General features: G+C 43.3%; 1 protein-coding gene across 2 annotated transcripts in view; it reads left to right on the plus strand.

Moving 5' to 3' along the window:
* The window catches only part of IARS1 (isoleucyl-tRNA synthetase 1), a 117620-nt gene extending 92783 nt beyond the window's left edge, over window positions 1–24837 (plus strand). For both annotated transcript variants that reach the window (XM_070400891.1, XM_070400892.1), the window contains 9 exons: window positions 3540–3714; window positions 6684–6796; window positions 8300–8395; window positions 9097–9273; window positions 10265–10370; window positions 15081–15206; window positions 17151–17294; window positions 17925–18077; window positions 23092–24837. In XM_070400891.1, coding sequence (XP_070256992.1) covers window positions 3540–3714; window positions 6684–6796; window positions 8300–8395; window positions 9097–9273; window positions 10265–10370; window positions 15081–15206; window positions 17151–17294; window positions 17925–18077; window positions 23092–23174 — 1173 coding nt within the window. In that variant the 3' untranslated portion in view covers window positions 23175–24837. The remainder of the gene's footprint in view (window positions 1–3539; window positions 3715–6683; window positions 6797–8299; window positions 8396–9096; window positions 9274–10264; window positions 10371–15080; window positions 15207–17150; window positions 17295–17924; window positions 18078–23091) is intronic.
* Window positions 24838–25420: the final 583 nt, after the last annotated feature.

Here is a 25420-nt window from a genome sequence, read left to right on the forward strand (position 1 = left end):
TCATGTTCACTTTCTGGCTGTATCATAATTACTGTCTCTCCTATTGTTGGAAATTTAGGTTTCCCATTACAAACAAAAGGTTTGTGTGTATCTTTGTGCCTGTGTCAGAGTATGGACCTTGGATAGATTGCTAGAAGGGAAGATTTGAGGTCAAGAGTTTAACATATTGTCAGTTATCCTGTAAAAAGGTTATATTCCATGATGATTTAAAAATATATATATCATATTGTAGAAAATCCTATATAATAAAAGCCTAATATGCTAAGTGTCCAGTCGTCCATTCAACCAGTTAAAGCGTAATATGCTAATGATGTGCTAAGGCCACTCAACCACTCACTATGACATGTACTGAACACCAGGGGGCAGACGGTCAATGCAGGAACTACCCCCTGGTGATCAGTATGCTCCCACTGGGGAAGTGCTGCTCAGCCAGAAGCTGGGCTCACAGCTGGAGAGTGCAGTGGTGGTGAGAGTGCCTCTGAGGCAGCGCTAAGGAGCAGGGAGCAGTCCGGCAATAAGGAGCAAGGGCTCCCGGACTGCGAGAGGGCACAGGCCAGGCTGAGGAACCGGACCTCCCAGAGTGCACAAGTTTTCGTGCACAGGGCGTCTAGTATTATAATATTTACTAGGGGCCCAGTGCACGAATTCATGCACCTTGAAAGGAACTGTGGGCCATGAGGCTGCAGTGGGCACAGGGGCAGGTCTCTGCCCATCCTCCGTGCCACTGCCTGGTCCCTCTGCCGTGGCCCTCCAGTCCCCTGTCTGAGGGCATCCCCGCTCCTGCTGTCCCGCTTACACCTGCTGACAGCATGAAGAGATTGAGGCCAGTGCCAGCAGCAGGTGTGAGCGGTGGCTGCTACCCCCAATTGCCCCTCAGGAGCAGGGGGAGGTGGAGAAGCTCTCAGGGGTGATCAGGGCCAGCAGCCGCCACTTACACCCACCGAAGGTGCCAGAGCTTCTGCTTGCATTCACTGCCAGCACTGGCAGCAAGTCTGAGCACCGGGCAGGACTGTAGCACGTAGGAGCAAAGAATTTTCAGAAACCACCATAGGCTTGCCCTGATGACAGTGACCAGTGCCCCACCTTGGTCTGGTGCCCCTGCTCACCTGCTCCACCATCCAGCCATGGCCAATGCCTGCCTTGTTCTGTGCATGCCCGCTCGTGGTCAGTACACATCATAGCGACCAGTTGTTTGGTTATTCAGTTGTTCGCTGTTCAGTTTATTTGCATATTAGCCTTTTACTATATAGGATACTGGTTTTGAATTGCTAAAGAATTACAGAAAAATATTAGAAAGTAAATAGTTATAAATTTTGTAAGTAATGCTTGCAGATGTGGATAAAAATAGAATATATTTAAATAGAACATCTTAATCACTATAATAAGGTCATGTAACACAATTATGTGTAATGGGAAAACTAGACACTTCCTTACAATTTGTTTCAGTCACATTTTCTGTGCTGTCATCAGCTCCTGTTGCATTAGTGATGTTGAATAGCTTGATGGAGGCATGAAATGTTTTGGTTAACTGATTCTGCTTATTGGTTAACATGTGGTGCTCTGAAATGGCTTGAGCAAAGGTTACCTACCCTTGAGAGATACAACCTTTTTCTAGAGTTGTTTTTTTTTTTTTAATTTTTCGGTAAAAGTATTACAAAGGGTATTATATAAGTGTCCTTTTTTCACCCCCGCCCTTGACAGACCCCTGCCCTCCCTTACCCCCCAGTGTCTTATGTCCATTAGATGCGTACAGGTCCTTCGGTTGATCTCTTACTCCCCTCCCTCCTGTCACCCAACCCTGCCTGGCCTTCCCACTGCACTTTGACAATCAGTTTGAGGCAGCTCTGCCTCTGTATCTATTATTGTTCAAAAGTTTGTAATGGTCTTTATTATCCATGAATGAGTGAGATCATGTGGTATTTTTCCTTCATTGACTGGCTTGTTTCACTTAGCATAATGCTCTCCAGTTCCATCCATGCCGTTGCAAATGGTAAGAAGGATAGTATTCCATCGTGTAGATGTACCAAAGTTTTCTAATCCATTCGTCTACTGATGGGCACTTAGGCTGTTTCCAGATCTTAGCTATGGTGAATTGTGCTGCTATGAACATAGGGGTGCATATATCCTTTCTGATTGGTGTTTCTGGTTTCTTGGGATATATTCCTAGAAGTGGGATCACAGGGTCAAATGGGAGTTCCATTTCCAATTTTTTGAGGAAACTCCATACTGTCTTCCATAGTGGCTGCACCAGTCTGCATTCCCACCAGCAGTGCACAAGTGTTCCTTTTTCTCCACATCCTCTCCAGCACTTGTCGTTTGTTGATTTGTTGATGATGGCCATTCTGACAGGTGTGAGATGGTACCTCATTGTTGTTTTGATTTGCATCTCTCGGATGATTAGTGACTTTGAGCATGTTTCTAGAGTTGTTTTTAGTTGATTTTATGCTCAACTATTTTGACTGAGCAGGACAAGAAACGTGTTTTTTATACCTTTCATTTCAGTGGTTTTTAGTATGAATTTATAGAGTTGTGCAACTAGTCACCACAATTTTATAACATTTTCATTGCCACATAAAGAAGTCCCATATCCTTTAAATTAATGCACCGTTTCTCCTCAACATTCCACCATCCCTGTCAGCCACACACCTGTTTTCTGTCCCTGGACATTTCCTATAGATAGAATCATATGATACATGGTCTTTTGTATCTGACATCTACTTTATTCATGTTTAGCATGAATTAGTGCTTCATTTCTTTATATTTAATATTTAATAAGAATCCATTCTATGGGTAGACCACATTTTAAAAATATATATATATCTTTATTGATTTCAGAAAGGGAGGGAGATTGGGGGAGAGAGAGAGAGAAGCATCAATGATGAGAGAGAATCATTGATAGGCTGCTTCTTGCATGTCCCCTATTGGGGATTGAGTGCACAACCTGGGCATGTGCCCTTGACCAGAATTGAACCCAGGACCCTTCAGTCTGCAGGTCGACACTCTAGCCACCGAGCCAAACCAGCTCAGGCTGGATAAACGACATTTTTTTATCTGTGTTCACAGTTGATGGATATTTGAGGTCTGCTTTTTGTTTAGTGAATCATTTTATTGCTGTCAACATTTGTTTGTCTATTTTGTTGTTGTTAATCTTCATTTGAGGATATTTTTCCATTGATTTTTAGAGAGAGTAGAAGGGAGAGGGGGAGAGAGGGGAAGAGAGAGAGAAACATCAATGTGAGAGAGACACATTGACTGGTTGCCTCCTGCACGTACCCTGACCAGGGCGGGGGAACCTGCGATCAAGGTACATACCCTTGACCAGAATCAAACCCGGACCCTTCAGTTTGCAGTTCGATGTTCTATCCACCAGCTCGGGCTGGATAGACAACATTTTCTAAGCTCTGTTCACAGTTGATGGACATTTGAGGTTGTTGTCCACTTTTTGTTCATTGTAAATCATGTTACTGTCAACATTTGTGAGCAGTTTTTTGACATTTGTTTTATTTCCCTTGTTTTTTCATCTTGTCTACCAATCATAGGAGTTGAATGTTCAAAAAGTTACACTGTCTACAGATAAAAACAAGTATGGTATTCGCCTAAGGGCAGAGCCAGATCACATGATCCTGGGGAAGCGGCTGAAGGGAGCCTTCAAGGCAGTGATGACATCCATCAAGCAGCTGAGCAGTGAAGAGCTGGAGCAGTTCCAGAAGCGTGGTGAGTGTCGTGGATGGAGCCTTGGCTCAGGGAGGGTTCTGCTTGGCATTCACTGTCATAAACTTCAAGAAAAACGTTTATTAGAAATAATTCTGATAATTTAGAAAAACTTAAAGAAGGCAATAACAATGATCCCTAACTCATCATCCGTTCATGTAATGTAGATGCAGTGCCTTTTCTCTGCTGTTTAATATGTTAGGTGCAGCCCTAGCCAGTTTCCCTCAGTGGGTAGAGCGATGACCTGCAGACTGAAGGGTCCTGGGTTTGATTCCATTCAAGGGCACATGCCTGGGTTGTGGTCTCGATCCCCAGTAGGGGGCGTTAAGGAGGCAGCTGATCCATGATTCTCTCTCATCAGTGATGTTTTGTTTTGTTTTTAAATTTATTTTTTTACAGAGAGGAAGGGAGAGGGATAGAGAGTCAGAAACACCGATGAAAGAGAAACATCGATCAGCTGCCCCCTGCACAACCCCCACTGGGGATGTGCCCGCAACCAAGGTACATGCCCTTGACTGGAATCGAACCTGGGACCCTTCAGTCCGCAGGCTGACGCTCTATCCCCTGAGCCAAACCGGTTAGGGCTCATCAGTGATGTTTTAATCTCTCTCCCTCTCCCTTCCTCTCTGAAATCAATTTTATTTAATATATATATATATAAAATTGATATATGAAATCAATAAAAAATATACACACACATATTTTAGAGGTATATAATATGTTAGGTGCTGGAGCACTGTTAAAATTCTGATTCATTTCCTTTTAGTTACATAGAAACAGATCACACTGTAACTTTAAATTTTGTTTCTCATTCATTTTTGCATTTTGTTTCCCCTTTTTATTTTACTTTTTTAAAAAATATATTTTATTGATTTTTTTTTTTAAAATATATTTTATTGATTTTTCACAGAGAGGAAGGGAGAGAGAGAGAGAGAGAGTCAGAAACATCGATGAGAGAGAAACATCGACCAGCTGCCTCCTGCACATCCCCCACTGGGGATGTGCCCGCAACCAAGGTACATGCCTTTGACCGGAATCGAACCCGGGACCTTTCAGTCCACAGGCCGACTCTCTATCCACTGAGCCAAACCGGTTAGGGCTTATTTTGCATTTTTAATAATATATTATAAATTTGCCGAAACCGGTTTGGCTCAGTGGATAGAGCGTCGGCCTGTGGACTGAAAGGTCCCAGGTTCGATTCCGGTCAAAGGCATGTACCTTGGTTGCGGGCACATCCCCGGTGGGGGGTGTGCAGGAGGCAGCTGGTCGATGTTTCTCTCTCATCGATGTTTCTAACTCTCTATCTATATCCCTTCCTCTCTGTAAAAAATCAATGAAATATATTTAAATATATATATATATATATATATATATATATATATATATATTATAAACTTTTCTAAGTGTTTATTTTAAAATCCTATTTCAATAACTGTCTAATTTGCCTTCATATTGATATCTGATAATGGTTTTAATCAGTCTTTTATTATTGGTACCTTATGTTTTTTTTTCATTCTTTTTAATACTATGTTATATTTCAATGAATATTTTCATGTGAATATTTTGTGAAATTGATTTCTTTGGACTAAATTTCTAGGTAGAAATTACATAATCAGATGGTTACCATTGAATTCTACAAATGTTAATGTGGGCACAGAAAATCTGCCCTCGTCAAAGAGAAAGCAGAACCCTTGGGTGTGCTATTGGGAAGAGGGGGGGGAGATGATGACTTAAGTCAGAACCTGTCAGTTTCCCTAAAATTTCTAGAATTCACACACTGGTCTCTTAATTGGCCAAGGCTGGCTCTGTTCACTCAGAGCCCTTCTGTTTGGGTGGCACTGGCAACATAGATTTTAATAATAATAAGACAGACGTTGTCCTCACCCTCATTGTGCTGGTTGACGTGGAAGACATATGGAGGTAATTGTTGAAAGTGCTGGGATGGAAACCTGTGGGACACTGAGGAGTTTAGGAAAGGAGTCAGCTCTCATATCCATGGGTTCAGAAGTTATCGGCTCTGCTGTGATTAGAATCATGATTGGCCTCTTTACAGCCACTTAGCATCTGCAGCTGTCCGGGGATGCAAGGTTTTGGAAGTTAAGGGCTCCCTCTAAAGTTGAAAATCATAAGCACAGAAGTGACATGAAAAGATATTTAAAGACTCAGCTCAGATGAGTGATGATGGAAATTGATGGAAATGTCCTTAGGATTCCTCAAATTGTTTGATAAAATTTATCTGGAGGTCTTACATGAGAGGCTAGCAACTAAAAGTTGAGTCATAACTAATTTAACTTGATATATTAAATTAATAAAATCTTTGATCATCTTTCCAGTTGTGAATCTAAGTTGTTTTATCAGATAGCCAAAATATCAAAAATTTCTGAAATACATCATATTTGAAACCAAAAGGCAGCCATTTTTAAACTGTAGTTTCTGAATAGACTGATCTGCACTGATGGAAAGCAAAATAATTTTGAGATCCCAGTGACAGGAAGTGAGAATGGCAGCTCAGTGCTCAGAGACCAAGAACATGAATGGTAACCACATGGGCTTCCTGAAGATGGGAATTGCCAGCTTTGGTGGTTCCTCTGCTTTGGCTGGCAGGAATTACACTGAGAATATCATACTGTTCACCTTATTTAACCTACCTGATGGCACACTGCTCAGCACACAATGGGACCGAGGCCCTACCATCATTGAGGGGTGGGCCTTCATTTGATTTGACTCTAAAGACTGCATCCTTCATTACATCATGAAGTCTGTATTTAAGGCGGGGATTCATGGCCTCCTGGCATGTCTTTGGACCTGGGAGTTTATATACAGTCATAGACATTGGGTCAGGAGGACTTGATATCATGAAGCCTCTGTAGAGGCTACAAGTATTTTGTCAAAAAGTGGCACAATGTACTTGTAGCAGGACAGTTTGTGGAGGAAGAGGGACTGATTAACAGTGGCAGTTGCATCTCTACTAGGGTCCATTGTTGTGGAAGGCCATGAATTGCATGAAGATGACATTCGCCTTATGTACACCTTTGATCAAGCAACAGTTGAGACAGCCCAGTTTGAAGCACACTCGGACGCTCAGGTATTTTTCTGTGCCCTAGAGCATTTCTTGATAAAAAAATAAGATCATAGTGGAGAAATTATACTGTACCTGTGCCTTTCCTGAAAGTGTTATTAACAGCTTGTGTTGGTGTTAAACAAACCAGTTATTCATTTTAAATTGGCTGATTAAACTTCTCTATGATATGCTCTTTACATATGCCTTTTAACCAGTGCATAAATAGTTATTTTGTGACTTCTACATGGGAGTACTTGTCCTAAGTATTGGGTCATACTACAAGGAGTCAGATGTTACCCCACTCTTCAAGGAATAAGCCAGTCATGGAGATAGGAGAGTGAGCCACATGTTATTCTGCCTGATAAATTATCTGGAAGAAATAAGTCCAGAGAAGAGCTCCTATCGAGTGTGGGTAGATGGCTAGGGAGTGCGGGCAGTTTTGGATTCTGGGGTCAACATTTTTATTGTGATGGAGCACAGCATCTCCTTTCACTCCTGATCAGACTTCTCGGGGTAGATAGGTTGTTGGGGCTCCACTGTGGGAGTGGGGGCTTGATGGAGACCCTCTGTGGCTACCATGCCAGATGAGGGGAGGGGAGGAATACCTTGTCTGAAGAGGCCAGCCTCCTCAAGCCTTTGCACAGGGCTTAAGCTAGTTGTAGACAACATGTAGGCAGACTGCTGCAGAGCCAAAGGCGAGGTAGCCAGAAGGGCAGGGAGGATTGTGAACACAGCGGGTGCAGTCCTTCCGGGCTCCAGCCAATGGGAGGGAAAGCCTGAAGTGGTCAGTGTGGGCCCACCACCCTGCCTGACTCCTCATCCATTTCCAGTGCTGACTTCTGCACCTTCACAAAGTTTAACTTCTCTGATTGAGTTTCCTTTACGATAATTGGTGATCTTACCTACTTTATAAGTATATTCCCCTCTAATAGAAGTGATACTTATATTAGTACATCATCATTAACAACCTTCAGAATAGGTGAGAGAGAAAAGTAGACAAAGTTGACAAGAAGGTGGCAATTTAAACTCATATAAAAAAGAACTGTGTCCATTGTAGAAATTGCTTCTTGAATCCCACTAATAAACCAAAGGATAAAAAGGGGTCATGGCTTAAGAAACTGGAAGGTACTGCCTTTAATTCATTTGTTGTGGTAGATCCATTTGAAAAGCTGTTCTACAGGCTTTATGACTACTGATATTTTTATTACAAGAGTTGGCACTATTTGTTAAACAGACCAAAAAAGCAGACTTGAGAGACTAACAGACCAGTCTCACGGTCTCCTGTGAGCACACCCTGCAGAAGAAAAAGGGAAAGCTGCCCTCTCTGCAAATATGAAGGACCCTGGTTACAAACAGGAACCGAACTATAAAGAAACTAGATTAACTGTGTTCTTTGCTTAGTTTTGTGAATAAATAGTGCTGCATGTTAGACTTCTCAGAGCTTAGTTTTAAATAGCATTTTGCTGAATTTGAAAGAACTGTTTTTCTCTATTTGATTGTCATGGTATGCTCTGTTCATTCCTGCAGGCTTTGGTTCTCTTAGATGTCACCCCTGACCAGGCGATGGTGGATCAAGGGGTGGCTCGGGAAGTCATCAATCGCATCCAGAAACTTCGCAAAAAGGTTTGTCACATTGAGAGTAAGCTGCTGATTTGAAGTTTTGTTTGTTTTGTCTTATTTGTTGGGGAGGTTGGGAGGGGTAGGTAATGACTTAATGAACCTGAGTTCGTTCAGCTGGTCCTCTACAGGAGATGGGCCCCCCTCCCTGCTTATTCACTCCCAGGCTGGATGCGGGTGTTTTGTTTCTCTGACTGGGAGCTTTCAGCCAGCGGTGCCCCTTGTCCTCCTTTTCCCACTTCCCTGAGCTTCCACAAAACCATCTTCCAGGTCCGTAGCCCTCCTGGCGGGCGCAGAAGGCCATAAGAGGGCCATTGTGTGAGACGGGAGGTGCAGTCACATCAGCATCAAAGGGCTTCTGGCTCAGGGGAGGTAGGGTTGTATCTGGACAGAAGGATTGATCCTTCCTTATTCAGAAGTTGGGAGCCAGGACAGGAGGGCTGAGGCCAGGTTTGAAATCTGTAGTTTAGGGTCTGAGGAGGCCACTTCCAGCAGAGAAACAGGCGCGTGGAACTCTGGGCTAGCACAGAGCTCTGGGAGTGGCTCTCACTGCGCCACGCCTTTGCCTTCGTTTCCCAGGAGAGCAGGACGAAGACTGGTCCCTTCCACGATGACTCAGCATGGAATTGTCAGCCCTTCTTCAACAGCATCTTACCTGCTGACTAATCAAGTGCTTCCCATTTTACTTTTTCTGTATGTGCTTTCAGTGCAATCTGGTTCCCACTGATGAAATAACAGTTTATTACACAGCAAAGTCTGAAGGAAATTATCTGAGCACCATTATTGAAAGCCACATGGAGTTCATATTTGCCACCATAAAGGCTCCCTTGAAACCATATCCAGTCGCTACATCAGATAAAATCCTTATTCAGGAAAAAATGCAGGTGAGTTCTGTGGAACTATTAAGAGATTTAGTTATAGATTTTAGTTAAGTTTATGTGCTCACATCTTGATAATTCTGTCTCCCCATTAGCAATGGCTCTGGATGACAGTCAGGAGGGTTAGAGAGATGACGTCCAGAGCAGGAGAGGGGAAGGAAGGCGGCCAGGAGTTACAGTTGTGTCTGAAACTACAGAAGCCCGTGTCATGGCTTCTGAGAATCACTGTTAAACTGCAATTGACTTGAAAAGCAATTAACTTTTAAGGTAGTAGGTTATACATGAAACTAAAATTTCATTTCCTGTTGGTACATTTTAGAGGTGACTATGGAAATCTGATAACAAGGCACAGCCCGAAGTTGGTCATTTATAGCAGGGGAAGAAAATCTGTCAGTAATTTATTGAATCTTTTGCTTCCTATGTTGTTCCGACTTGGTATAGGGCAAATAAGATAGACAGGTAAGGGCTGGAAATGACTGTCTTTTCAGTGGGGCAGTTTACAAGATGGTTTCATTGTCTATTTTGTGTATATTTTTAACACATTGTTTGCGGGTAGTTTTTGTCGCGCACTAACAGGTGGCGCGGGCCATTTTTGCTAATTTTTTGCGCAAATGGCAACGTTCAGTAAAATTACGATAACTTTAGTTTTACATATTTTTTTTCAATGAAACTTTTTGTGATTTACTATAAAATGTATACTGAATTATTTTTCTTAAATTTTAGACAAATACTGGAAAACTCACTGGAAATTGAAATAAACGTAATAAAATATGTAAAAATTCCGAAACTTATAAATACGTTTCCCGCATACAATGTGTTAAAAAACAAGGTAAAAAGAAAAGGGGGGAATATAGCCCTTGATTGTTTTATTGATGGGATTGAATAATCTCTCAGAATTGTAGAAAGTTCTTGCTCTTAAAAAGAAATGGTTGCTATGTTATTTGTGACCCTGTGGTCAGATGCTGCAGTTACACAATCACTTCTTCCTGTTGCTCAGTTAAAGGGGTCTGACCTGGAAATTACACTCACCAGGGGATCCTCCACACCTGGCCCTGCTTGTGCATATGTCAATCTTCACATTTGTGCAAATGGCAGTGAGCAAGGTAAGAGTAGATAATTCTATGGTTTGTATTTTATTTTTTACTTAAACCTATGAATATCTTTGAAGCGATTATAATAGAACTAGAGGCCTGGTGCACGAAATTCATGCTGGGGGTGGCCCTCATCCCAGCCTGCACCCTCTCCAATCTGGGCCCCTCAGGGGTTTGTCCGACTGCCTTTCACAATCTGGGACCACTGGCTACTACCTGCTGGCTGCCTGCCTGCCTGTCTGCCTGCCTGGTTGCCCCATCCCCTCTGCCTGCCTGTCTGATCGCCCCTAACCACCTCTGCCTCGCACCGCACCCGGGACCCAGGATTCCCTCCTCCGGCCTGTCGCAGCAGGGGACCATGGACAGGCGGCTTCATTGGGCCGCAGCCGCAGGCACCCGGAACCGCAGAATGGACAGCTTATCCCTCTCCCAAGCCACAGCCTGGCTGGTCCCCATTCCTCTCTCTTGTGAGCTCATTTGTGCCTGGCTGGTCTCCATTCCTCTCTCCCCCCTTGTTGAATGTCTGAGCAGTTCCAGCGCGAGGGTGTGATGGCCATTTGCATATTAGCTCTTTATTATATAGGGTTGGTAAAACTGTATAAATTTTTTTTTTAATTGTTATCAAAATGAACCCACAGCATGTCCAGCATGGCTCAGTGATTGAGCATTGACCTATGAACCCTTCCTCTCTGAAATCAATAAAATATATATATATATATTTTAAAATGAACCCACAAAAGCTGAGTGATATAGCTCAGTTAGTTGAACTTTGTCCCATGTACCAAGAGGTCACTGGTTCGATTCCCCATCAAGGTACATGCCCAGTTTGCAGGCTTGATCCCCAGTAGGGAATGTACCAGAGGTAGTTGATCCATGTTTCTATCCCCCTCTCCCTTCCTCTCTCTCTCAAATATCAATAAAAACATTTTAAAAAAAGGAACCCACAAGAGTAAATTTCTAGACCTGCACCACAAGGATGATAGAGTAGATGTACTTTTCCCTATTCCTCCAACAAAGTACAGCTATAAACACGCATCATTATAAAAATCAACATGAGGAGACTGTTTGTACTGTCCCAGCCTGTCAATAGCCAAGGGTATTGGTAGACCAGCCTTTTGACTCTTACTATGATCAAGACACCCTTCAGCAATAACCATCAGGAACCTGGGAATATGCAGATTTCTGACTAACAAAACCTAGACGTTACACGGCACACATGGGGCCACACAGTAAGGTTGTGGGGGCTGGGTTATTGGTGAACTTAAAACATAAGCGTGGGGATGTAAAGCATTGGAAGAGAAAACAGGTAGCTCCAACGTCAGTTATTGAAGTCAACCACGATCCCTAAAACAAAGGAGCCGCAGTGCAGGACCTCAGCCTGGCTCTTTGTCCAGTCAAGTGGCTGGCGATGTGTGTGTATTGGACGTAGCTGTCTTTGAAATGGACTCCTAGGCAAACAAAGCTTAAGCTTAAGCTTTGTACTTGCAGTACAAAAAAGAAAAACTGCAGCTTACATTTCCAGGACTCTTACAAGGGAAGGGAAGAAGGCACACCAGCCAGGGACCTAGGGACCAAGCAACAAAACAGCACTGTGTTCTCTGGGTTTTCTTTTTGCCTCATATGTATTCCAGACTTGGAGTTGAAGAAGCCGGCAGTCTGGAAATGCCAGTGAGCATGAACAAACGGTCCGGCAAAATCCTGCTCTCTCTAGATGAAGGACCAGGAGAGCAGCAACCCAGCAAGTCGGAAAACTTTTAGACAACAACTGTTCTCTTCCCGCGAACATAACAACATTTGTAACCTCACTACTACTCACACGCTAAGTGGGGAGCCTAGACCCCTGCCTCTGCCAAGCTGAGGAGCTCCCAGCCCCACTGCCATGGTGGTGTCAGAGAAGACCAAGTGGGGAGCTCGGACTTCCGTCCTACTCAGGCATGTGTACTAAGGCATCCCTGAGTAGGTAATGAGGCCACATACATCCTGACAAGCTATCATTGAAGGCCATTTGGGGAGCAGTGAGGAGGCCATTCAACTCTTCGTAGCCAGGAGGGCTTGTTACTGAATGCCAAGAGAGAAGTGGGAACTCCCTTGTCCCCATACCCCAGCAGTGACAAGGAGTGTCAGTGATAGGAAACCTGGACTTATCCTCTCACTAAGCAGCAACGAAGCAGTGCCAGCTTTCCCCTGACATTGTGATGTCAGACAAGCTCAGCTAAAATGAATTTAACTAAGAGCCAGCTCATAAAACCTACCGGGTCCAGGTTTTTACTGAAAATTAAGCATCATACCAAGAACTGAGATTTTTTTTTTTTTTTTAGAATAAACACCTTGGTTACCTGAGCTAAGATGGGCGGGAAGAGGAGTCACTTGCCTTTCTGGGCTGTGACTTTACTGATAGAACTGCAGGTCCTTGCCCTCGGGCACACAGCCCTCTGGGTGGCCACACCTGCCTGGTCTGGAGCGATGCAGGCAAGGAGCTCGCCTGCTGGCACTGCTCCTCCAGAAGACTGCTGATGATGGCATTCTTTTCCCTTCCATCATATTTCTAATGAATTTTCTGTCATCGTTTTTTGTTTAAAAACTTCCTCTTCAGGAGTCAGCTTGGCCCCCTTTGTGTGGCCCAGGGGCAGTGCCCAGTGGGACTCGTTCCACTGTCGGTATCGTGTGCTGTCCGCGAGCACGATGCAGTTCTGTACTAGGGGCTCGGTGCGGACCAGTTTGTTGCTGGGTGCATTGTAGACAACATCAGTCATCCTTGTTTTGCGTGTACCACACTCTGAGCCCCAGGAGAAGTTGTCCACGTCCAGCCTCTAGGCTCGTCCTTCTTGTTGCCTCCCAGCTTGGACTGTATCTGCGGCTAGGTCCAATCTTAGTGTGGCAGCGGGGAGTCCCAGGTCATGTTTTCGCTTCTTGTGGTAGGGCTTTCTCGTGCCCCCCGTCTTGCGGCGCTTGTGCCAGTTGTCCCGAGAGATGCCCATGGCTTGGCACCGGCTGGAAAGAGACAAGAACCAGAAGATCTCAAACTAAATGAAAAAAAGCAATCACTATCTGTGAATGAACATCAAGATAACAGAAATGTTAAAATTATTCCACAATAGAAAGCAGCCATAATGAAAATGTTTCCCAGAATAATTGCAAACACAATAGGAAAAAATGAAAAGTAGAGTCTCAGCATAGAAAGGAAAAATCAAATGGAAATTTTAGAACTTAAAACTATTACTAAAGTACAAAAATTCATTGGATGAGCTAAACAACAGTTTAAAGGAGATGGGAAAGAATCCGTGGACTGGAGGATATAATAATAGAAATCACCCATTCTGATCCACAGAGAGTAAAATAAACTTGGTTTAAAAGAAAATGGCCCTAGCCTGCAGACCGAAGGGTCCTGGGTTCTATTCTGGTCAAGGGCACATGTGGGCTCAATCCCCAGTAGGGCGCGTGCAGGAGGAGCCAATCCATGATTCCCTCTCATCATTGATGTTTCTCTCTCTCTCTCTCTCTCCGTCGCTCCCTCCTTCCTTCCCTCCCTCCCTCCCTCTCCCTCTCTGAAATTAATGAAAAAGTTAAAAAAAAAAAATGCAGCCCTGGCCATGTGGCTCAGTTGGTTAGTGTTATCCCGTACACCAAAGGGTCCCTGGTTCGATTCCTGGTCAGGGCACTAATCCAAGTTATGGATTCAATCCCCAGTTTGGGTGCCTATGGGAGGTAACAGATCAATGTTTCTCTTTCTCTTCCTTTCTTCTCTTTCTAAATAAAAATCATCCTCAGGTGAGGATTAACCCTTTGCGGTCGTATGTCTGCTCTCAGCCACCACAGCAAGGAACCGTAGGAATCTTAACTCTATTCATTCATGTATCAGTTCATAATTTCTCTGAAAGCTCTTAAGTGTCTAAGCGACCTTGTCACGAACCAAAACATTGCCCCGACAAATCGGAGATATCGAAACTCAATATAAACAAACACGGTCGTTCCACACTCGCCATGCAAAACACCGTGGCGAGTCAGTCGCCTTTTGAGAGTGAAGAAATCGACAAGCTTCGGAGATACTTCGCAGAATTTCAAATAAAGCTTTACAAATTACGTTTAACTGTAATTAGGCATTCTCGCTTGTTAAGATATTTCAAAATAATACTCCAAAATGGCAAAAAGAAAGTTACCGAAAGAAGTGTACTGCGAATCTGAAAGTAACGATGAAGAGTTTTATTTTGGCACCTTGAATACTGACTCTGACGTAGAAAGTGATAACGTTTGTAGTGATTCTACTAGTAGTGACGTAGTTCCAAAAAAGAATTAATAAATCTTGTTTAGCCTTCATAATCTTGCATGTTATGTATCACTGCTCTTTCAATGGAAATTAATTCCGACCAGTACGACACCCATATCCAAATTTAATACGACCTCAAAGGGTTAAAAATGACATAATACTAAATTTAAAAGGTTTTTTAAAAAGGCATTGGAAGAAAGAGATTTTTTCTATCTCCAGCTGTGTGGCACTCTGTTCTTTATAATCCCCACAGGACATGTGAGGAAATGCCACTGAAGTGCTTCTGGCTCATCCCACTTACGTTAAATACATCACACCAGGACTGCCCACGGGCATCCTGAGAGCGTATGGTATACACACTCAAAAAGAAAGAAAGGCCAGCTGAACACCCTGTGCCCTTCACTTTACATTCACATTTACCTTTTTCTTCAGATTTACTTATATTTTTGGCCTTTTAGGTGGAGTACTGCTTCTGGAAAACCCTAAAGGCGATAATCGGTTAGACCTCCTAAAGCTGAAGAGTATTGTTACCAGCATTTTTGGTGTGAAGAACACAGAGCTGGCGCTCTTCCACGGGGAAACAGGTGTGTGGAAAGCTAGCCATGGCCTTTGACACAGGTGGAGTGTGTGAGTCAGGCCAGCTCTTCAGCAGTGCCTGCCTGTGCATATGGCAGCAAGAACACCATCCTTATCAGGAGATGACAGCTCCCCCTACTCTCTCACCTGTTAGCCAGGTGCAGGATTCTGAGCTTCACAGACTTCCCTAGGGTGTTTTAACTTTCTTAAACATAGTGTCTGCATCTTGCTAAATCCAGATTCTCGGTAAGATAAGCCTAAATAGAATTTTTAAAAGTTGTAAGTACATTCTCTCCCACTGTCACAGGTTGAAATATGAGACCAATCGACCAAAAAAAGAAAGAAAGCAAAAAGATACATTGAAGTTTTTACCCATAGTACCATGGGCCTTCTTTGCAAATAGGGTCCTTGCAGAGGTAGTTAGATGAGGTGCAGTGGGCCCTATTACGTAGGACTGGTATCCTTGTGGGAAGACACAGATACCTTGTGTGATGGCAGGCCTAGACTGGAATTGTGCAGGTGCAAGCCAAGAAACAGCGAGGATTGCTAGGGACTTCCAAAGCTGAGAGGAAGGGAAGGGTTCCCCAAAAGGCATCAGAGGGAGCGAGGGCCTACTGACACTCAGGCTTCTTGCCTCAAACTCTGAGACAATAAATTTCTGTTGTTTTAAGTCCCCTAACTTATGTTTCTTGGCAATAGATGTAGGAAACTAATAATACTCATTTTATGAACCTGAATGCTTATTTTAGAAACCTTTAAATAGCCTAAAAGAGAACATCTAAATGGGCAGTAACTAAAAGAATACCTGCTGAACCTCAGTAGTAAAAACCACAGTGTGGTACTATTACTTGATACCAGATTGGCAAAAACTAGAAAAATTTCACAGCCTTAAACGTCATCAAAGGTGTGTAATAGGAACTCCCATTCCCTGCTGGATTGTAAATGCATACAACCACTATGGAAAACCATGTGCCATCCTATCTGTCAGGGGCTGAAAAAGGGAAGCAGAAGTGATGAGAGAGAGAAAGCCAGGAAGTAAAAGTCTGGATGAGGGCGGCTAGTTGGAAGATCGGAGAAAAATCTGTGACCTGGATCCACCCAGGGCGTCTGATTAGGGGGGCTGGTCCTGCCCCTGAAGTCTCTGGGATGAGAAGTAGAGGTCAGCAAGGAGAGGCTGGAGCTCCTCTGTCGGGCACATCTAACACTGGCAGGCCCTGCAGAAGCAGCTTGGCAAGCGAGTTGCTTGTGCACCTGGCTTGGACGTTGGAAGAGCACAGACGTGTAGGCCGGTTGCTGTCCCCTCTGACCCTGTGAGTGGCAGTCCCTGAAAGCTGAGTGGTGCCTGGGCCCCACATTGACCTTAGGAAACAGTGGCTGTAACTAAAATCCTGTGCACCTTTCTCTGGTCAGCCCTAACCCAATCCAGGACAGTCAGAAAGTTCTGGGAAGCTTTTAGCTTAGCTAAGTGAGCAGCGTTAAATCTCCACCGTCCACCCCTTGTGATTCAGGCATCTATACGTGGCTCTGTAAACCACGTCTGACTTCCTGACAAAACAGTATTTTCCATCTGAAGTTGAGAATGTGAAAATACTGTTTCTGATCCTTGGATGCAAAACCCATGTATAGAAAGGGCCAACTGTATTTATTGAAAAAATCTGCAGTCTTACCCATTTTCAAGAGTCGGCTATACAGGGAAAAAACTAAAGGGAAACAAAATAGTTTGCATTTTAGGTTGTGAATATTATGCCATTTATTTTGCACCAATAACATTTCCTACTAATTGCGTGTGATTTTATAGAAAAGGCAATGTCCTTTCATAAACAAGTAGAAAGTATCACTGTAAAGATACACATATGGTAGTTTAATAAATATGGAAAAGTGAATGACTTCAGATATATAAACTATCTGCCCCTGAAAGAATGATGTCTTTTACTATTTTTTCTTATTTGTAGAAATACAAAACCAAACCGACTTACTGAGTCTTAGTGGAAAGATGCTGGGTGTGACTGCAGGACCAGCTCCCTCTGTGATTGACAGTCCTGGTACTCTTCTCTGTCGGTATATCAACCTGCAGCTCCTGAATGCAGACCCACAAGGTACATGCCTTCCTTAATTGTAAACATCTTCAGCAGGTGAGTGGTGGGGTGTTGGATGGTAAGGTTTCCTTTAATTTTCAACCTCTTTTACTTGTGTGGATTTTTCACATTGGCTTTAATGTACTAATTTAAAGGAACACACACAGGCTTGTTTCTTTTGCTTTATTTATGTAGAAGTACTCTCATCCATCTGATATGGAAAGGAAATGAGATAAATTGAGTAGGTAAAAGTTACAGCTAAATCTGAATTGTTTAAATGCCAACACATTTTAATCCAGCCTTATTTTTTCTTCTTGGAAAGTGTTTTGAAAACTTAGTTTTTTCCAGTTGTTTGGTGTTCTCATTGTACACATTGGTTACTGAAGCCTTCAGGCTCTTTGTTATGCATTTGCTGAATACTTCTTTTCCAAGCTGCAGGGATTTTTATACTGATCGGTTTTCTTTTTCTCCTTCCCCTTTCCCTCTGGGAGATGTTTGAGACTTTTCTGCAAACTGTACAGCTGTCCCACTGGCACCCTACACTCAACGGCTGCCTTTCCAAGCCTGCAGCAGTCCCCCCTTCGTTAGGGATGCCGTAGCTTGATGGTGTTGACTCTCGGGGTTTAATCCAATCTGTTCTTCCTTCTGTAGAGTGTTTAATGGGAACAGTGGGCACCCTCCTGCTGGAAAACCCACTTGGGCAGAATGGACTCACCTATGAAGGTCTTCTGTGTGAAGCAGCCAAGATGTTTGGCCTTCGCAGCAGGAAGCTAAAGCTGTTTCTGAATGAGACTCAAATGGATGGTGAGATTGTAGAACATGCTAAATTTTTGTTTTATTCTTCTTTTGTTGCATTATTTTCTATATGAACAACTGTAAACCTCCTTTTGCCCCACCCTGTATATGCTTCTAGGAAAATTAGCATATTCTAAATTTGCTGATTCAAAATTATTCTCTTCCCCAAGAATTAAAATGATCCCAGTATTTAATTTAATAAAAGCGAAACATTCAAATTGGCCATACCTTCGCTACGCCCCAAGTCACACCCACCAGCCAATCAGAGCGACTATATGCAAATTAACCCAACCAAGATGGCGGCCGGCAGCCACAGAGCTGGAGCAAGCAGGAGGATTGGTTGCCCCAGCGATGGAGGAAGCCAAGCTTCCCGCCTGCCCTTGCCGGCTATGGCCTCTGCTCAAGGCAACAAAGTTTCAGTTATAGAAGATAAATAAATCCCAGATACCTGCTTCCAGCCAGCCTCCACTGGGAGTTTGGGTGGCTGGGGGCCGTGACCAGCCTGCAAACAGCCATCAGCCCCTCACCCAGGCTGGCCAGGCACCCCAGTGGGGACCCCCCACCCTGAAGGGGCTGTGGCCAGCCTGCAAACAGCCATCAGCCCCTCACCCAGGCTGGCCACACCCTCAGGGGGTGAGTGTCCCTGCTGGGGGGCTTGACCAGCCTGAAAATAGCCCTCAGCCCCTCACCCAGGCTGGCCAGACACCCCAGTGGGACCCCCACCCTGATCCGGGACACCCTTCAGGGCAAACTAGCTGGCCCCCACCCATGTACCAGGCATATAATAAAAAGGATAATATGCAAATTGACCCTAACAGCAGAACGACTGGGAATGACTGGTCACTATGACACACACTGACCACCAGAGGAAAGACGCTCAATTCAGGAGCTGCCCCCTGGTGGTCAGTTCGCTCCCCCAGGGGGAGCTCTGCTCAGCCACAAGCCAGGCTGACGGCTGTCAGCACAGCAGTGATGACAGGAGCCTCTCCCGCCTGCTCAGCAGCGCTAAGGATGTCCGAGCGCATCTTAGGCCTGGTCCCCGCTGGCAAGTGGGCATTTCCAGAGGGCTCCTGGGCTGCCAGAGGGATGTCTGACTGCCAGCTTAGGCCCGATCCCCTGGGGAGCAGGCCTAAGCCAGCAGGTGGACATCCCCCAGGGGGTCTCAGACTGCGAGAGGGCACAGGCCGGCCTGAGGGACCCCCCGAGTGCACAAATTTTTGTGCACCGGGCTTCTAGTCTTATACAATAAAAGCCTAATATGCTAAGCATCCAGTCATCTGGTCGGCCATTCAACCAATCAAAGCGTAATATGCTAATGATATGCTAAGGCCGCTCAACCGCTTGCTATGACATGCAGTGACCGCCATGGGGCAGACGCTCCAACCAGTAGGTTAGCTTGCTGCTGGGGTCCAGCCGATCGGGACTGAGTGAGATGGGCCGGACGTGCCCTGTAGCCCTCCCACAGCCCCTCTCCAGCTAGCCAACCTCCCACGTCCCTCCCCAGCTCCAGTCGTGCACCAGAGGGGTCCTTTGGCTGACCTGCGCCCTCTCGCAATCTGGGCTGAGGGACACGCCCCCCCCCACCCCAGCTCCCTCCCCGCGGTGCATGAATTTCGTGCACCCAGCCTCTAGTTGTCAAATAACAGTGGAAAGTTAGAACTGACATGATTGCCTAGCACACTTGCTTTTCAACCTGAAGGACTCCCTTTACCATGTTTAGTAAAAATGAACTCCCTCAACTTCTCTTTTTTGGGGAATGCTTTAATTATTTCTTCTTAATTTTGAAGAACAGTTTTGCCAGATAGAGATTTTGTGTTGATAGTTTTTCAGTATTTTAAATATGTTATTCCACTACCTTTGGCTTCCATGTTTTCTGATTGGAAATTGGCTACTCATGAGTATCCCTGTCATGTGGTTTCTCTTTTGTTGCTTTCAAGATTTGCTCACTATTTCTTCAAATGTTCTTTCTACCTTTTCTTCTCCTTCCAAAACTCTCATAATTTATATGTTAGTCTATTTGACTGTGTTATTTCAAATGTTCTATTTCAAGATCACTGATTTTTCTGACTGCTCAAATATGCTATTTACTAGTAGCCCCTCTTGTGAATTTATTTCAGTTGTTTTACTTTTCCACTCCAGAATCTCTCTTTGGTTTCTTTTATACTTTCTCTATTGATATTCTTAATTTGTTGATACATTGCTTTCTTGGATTTCTTTAATTATTTGAGGCTTCCATTGGCCTTTCCATTGGTTTGTGGTTTTCCATTTAAGAGAGTTACTATAGAGTGTAAGTTCAAATATTTGCACTTTCTAAAGGACAGATTCTGTCTATTTAGCTTTTCCTCTGACTGTGCCATAACTTTCCTGCTTCTTTGTATGCCTTGTGATATTTTTGATGTTGAAAATTGGACATTTGAATATTAGGCTCTCCCCCTCCCCAGGGTGTGTGCTATTTCTGATTTTTTTTTTTTAATTAATTTCAGGTAGAAGAAGGGGGAGGGAGAGAAGGATCGAAACATCAGTGATGAGAGAGAATCTTTGATTGGCTGCCTCCTGCACACCCCCTACTGGGGATTGAGCCCACAACCAGGCATGTGCCCTTGACCAGAGTTGAACCTGAGACCCTTCAGTCCACAGGCCAATGCTCTATTCACTGAGCCAAACTGGCTAGGGCTATTTCTGATTTTTGAAAGCTGTAATTGTTCATTTGGTTTATGACGAAGACTATATTCTTGTTGTGTGTAGTCATTGCAGTCTCTGTTCCGTTAGCTTGTTTTCAGCTACTGCTTGACAGATTATCTTGACCCCCAGGAGCTAAAAGCATAACAACGAAATACCCACCTCTCTTAGTCTTTGGAGACTGGCTTATGATGGGCCACTCATTCAGCACAGCCAAGCTGTTTACAGCTCTGCCTCCGCCTTTACTTTCTGTTTGCACTGAGCCTAAAGAGCAGCCAGACTTAGCCAGAAAAGCCTTTTACCTTTTTCAGAATTGAAAACTTTGGGTCTTCTCAGGTGTTTTCTGTCTATACATCTGGGCCTGGACATGCATGTAGCTTTCTAAAATTACTCAGGATGCACGGGCAATTGTTAAAGCCCCAATTATCCAAACAATCTCTCTCCTACTTTTCCTCCCAGGCCTTAGATAGCCTATGTATGTTTCAGTGATAATCTTTTTTTTTTTTTTTTAAATATATTTTATTGATTTTTTTTACAGAGAGGAAAGGAGAGAGATAGAGAGTTAGAAACATCGATGAGAGAGAGACATCGATCAGCCGCCTCCTGCACATCTCCCACTGGGGATGTGCCCGCAACCAAGGCACACGCCCTTGTCCGGAATCGAACCTGGGACCCCTCAGTCCACAGGCCGACGCTCCATCCCCCGAGCCAAACCGGTTTCGGCTCATTGATAATCTTTTATTCCACACAGCTGTGGGGTTTTTGTTTGCCTTATAATGTTTTTAAGCAATACCTACCACTTTCCACCCTGACCGAGTTCCAAGTTAGGCAAAACAGAGACAAGTGCCTTATGTAAGCCCTTCATAGAGGTTAGAACAAACACAGTATTTTTGCTCTGTTTCTCCTAGAAATAGGTGCCAGGGTCCCACACTGGGCACATGGGCTGCTGTCATCAAGCCCACCACCAAGACAGCAGGTGACGGCACACACACTGGTATCTTTGGCCTCATTTGCACTGTATTTTTTTTCTCTAAAAATTGTCTTTCATAAAAGATTAATATTTTGGTAAATAGAAGGATCATGTAATGCTCACAGTTTTAAACACTCACTGATGCCTTCCTGCTTGTTCCACTAGATTCTAAATATCATCTCCAGATCCTGGAGTTACTATCTGTTAAGGAGGCAGCTTTGAGAGTATTTTTACATTCAGGATTCCTGCTTGGACAAGAGCCATTTTTAAAGAAAGTTGATTTCTTCTTTGAATTCAGATCTGGGTAGAAGCAAAATGCAGCAGAGTAGGCAAAGAGCTTTTTAAACTTTTCTTTTGTCACTGAGTTTTTATATATTGGGTGTTAATTGCATTTGTGTTATACTTTGGATACTGGAATTTTTTATCTTTGGGCATATTGGGTCCTATATTCTTTGACATGAGCTCTTCAGTTTTGGAAAAGTTCCTGTTATCAGTGTGGTTCAACAAAACCAGTTCTTGTTTTCTGGCATTTCCTAGGTTTACCATGTACTCTTATTCCCCCAGACCTGGAAATAGCTTTTCTTCCCATTACTGGACGTTAATATTTAGAAACCACAAATCTGGGCCACTGGCTTGGTTTTATTCTAGGCCTTTTCTGTGTGTCTAGGAAATGCCTGTGGTGTGATATGGAGGGAGGGGTATGAGGACAATAGGGGCAATGCCCAGCATTACTTAGGTGGAGGCACAGTCCTTCATAAGTTAAACAAAGAATGAGCCCTCAGCTATAAGCAGTCAGGGGTCCAACTACAAACATGGAGGGAGGGCTTCATACAGGGCCTCTATCACTTCTGGCACCAACTGCAACCTCTCAGGTTTGACAATATGTTAGCAGGTTTCACAGAACTCATTGGAAGCGTTTGCATTCATGACTACATTTACTGCAGGGAAAGGAATAATGTGTAGGGTCAAATAGGAGAGCTGTGCAGGCGCAGAGCTTCAGCTGTCCTCTCCCAGGAGCATAGACGGGGTTTCCTTCTTCTGACCCTGGTGCCTGCCAGTGTACAGTGGGCTCCCACACAGGGAAGCTCACCCTTGGTGCCTTGCTTTGTATTGAGGCTTTATTACATTGGCATGATTGAGTCATTGCCCACATGGTTGAACTTACTTTTACCTTGAATTATGTGGTTGATCTTTCTGGTGTCGCTTCCAACCCCCTGAGTCAGCTATCTCCCTTGCATAAATTATCAGGTGTGATGAAAGGTCAAATCTCTCTTGGGGTGAGGCCAAATTTATTGCTTACTCAGGCAGCTGACATTTTTATGGTATGTAGAATAGGAAGAAAATTTATTTATTTTTTATCTCTTTTCGCTCTAGAAATTACAGAAGAAATTCCCCTGAAGACTTTGAACACGAAGACTGTGTATGTTTCTGTATTTCCAACAACGGCTGACTTCTAACTTTCTGTTATCAGTGTGGTTCAGTCAACCTTTCCCTACAAACACACACACACACACACATTCATGTATTGAAAATAATCCTTTCAGGTGCATTTGGTCTAAATGTGCTGCTTTTGGTCTAAATGTGACGTGGCATTGGTTCATCAAGTAGCTTAAAACCTCACAGCAATATTCACATTTAACCTTAAGCACCTATGTAGTCATGTTGGGAGAAGATTGCAATGTTACCTCAGCACTAGAGTTTATTTCTGTACTTGAATTCCTTAAGTATAGAGGGAGAAAGTTATTAAAGTGGCATAATGTTTATCCTTTTATGGTCTTTTAAAACCTTGAGGAAATGGATAATTATCTAGATTTCCTTGGATAATTTGATGGAATATGTTGTTCCATTAAAGCAAGAAAAATAACCAAGCTTTCTCAGGTAATAAATATGTTAAAAGTAATTCATTCTCCCATTGTTTATTGAAACTTGAAATGTATAATCTTCAAAAAACACAAAAACTTAATAGTGACTTCTGTATTAAGACAGTGGGCTAAGTTGGTTAGAGCATCATCCCAGTATGCCAAGTTTGCAAGTTTGATCCCCCATCAGGGCACATAAAAGAATCAACCAATGAATGCATAAATGAGTGGAACAACAAGTCTTTCTCCCCTCCCTCCCTCCCTCTCTTTAAAAATCTTTTTTAAAAGATTTTTTTTTTAAAAATAATGTACTAAATAAATATCTCATTTTACTTCTTCCCAAAACCCTTTGTTTACAGATGCCCAAACAGAATTAGATGTGTTAGATTTATTGGGGGAAACACATAAGGGATAAAGGGGGACAGGATAAAACATAGGTAGAAGAAACCTTCAGGCTATAATTTAGGTTTGACACCATGAAAATTTAAGAAGAAAGAAGGAAGATTGATTAGAGAAAGTTGAGACTGCATTGCAACTCTCAGAAAACCTTGATCAGGCTAATCAAGAGTCCCTAGGCAAGGATTCCAAAATAAAGAGTCCAGATTTGGGTAGCTGTTCTCCCCGTGTCCGCCTTATCTACAGGTGTGTTTGTTTATGGTCTCAGTTACACAGTCAACTGTGGTTCAAAAATAATTCGTAAGATTTTTGTTTGTTGTTAAAATATATTTTTATTGAATTAAGGGAGAGGGAAACATCGATCAACTGCCTTCTGCATGCCCCCTACTGGGGATTGAGTCTGCAAACTGTAATCCAAGCAGTGGCCTCGCAGTGTGTGATAATGCACAAACATGAGGCCGAGCCACACTGACCAGGGCCATAGGTTCAAATCCAATCTTGTCATCTGCAACACCATGGATGGACCCTACTGCGTACTGTGCTAAATGAAATCAGAGCGAGACAGGTATCATATGATTTCACTTGTATATTGAATCTAGAGTAATCAGAAATAGAACATTTTGATGGTTGGGGGTGGGTTAAAAAGTATAAATTGGTAGTTACAGAAGAGTCACAAGGATGTAAAGTACAGCATAGGGAATATACAGTCAATAATGCGGTAACTGTGGGGCCAGTTGGGTACTAGACTTAGGGTGATCACTTTTCAACTTACATAAATGTCTAATCATTGTGTTGTACACCTGAAACTAATATAATATTGTATGTCAGCTGTAATTGAAAATAAAAATTATTTTTTTAAAAATCAGTTTTAAATTGCACACAGTCTGAGTAGGTGATGAATCTTGAGCTGTTCTTCATCCTTTCTGGTATGTGAATCATCCCTTTGTTCAGAATATCCATCCATGTGTTAGATGCTCCCTGCCCATTAGAGGCCAAAAACTAGTGGCACAATATTTTGTAAGTAACGGGGGGAAGGAAACAAAACAAAACTGTGAACTATAAATTCCCTGCACTTCAGTTATTAAAGAGTAAAAAAGATACTTTCAGACAATTTTAACTAAAATAATTTGTCAATGGAAGACCTGTTAAAAATTGGCTAGAGGAAGTTATTGAAATAGAAAAGGAAAAAACCTTGAAATACCAACAGAAAGAGCAGAAATATGGTAAATACAATGAATTATCCTTTTCTTTTTTTTTTTTTTAATATATTTTTATTGATTTTTTACAGAGAAGAAGGGAGAGGGATAGAGAGTTAGAAACATCGATGAGAGAGAAACATCGATCAGCTGCCTCCTGCACACCCCCAGTGGGGGTGTGCCAGAAACCAAGGTACATGCCCTTGACCGGAATCGAACCTGGGACCCCTCAGTCTGCAGGCCGACGCTCTA

The sequence above is a fragment of the Myotis yumanensis genome, unplaced genomic scaffold, assembly GCF_028538775.1.
Source record: "Myotis yumanensis isolate MYYU_CA2020_CCGP unplaced genomic scaffold, mMyoYum1.0.hap1 SCAF_21, whole genome shotgun sequence".
NCBI classification, from domain to species: domain Eukaryota; kingdom Metazoa; phylum Chordata; class Mammalia; order Chiroptera; family Vespertilionidae; genus Myotis; species Myotis yumanensis.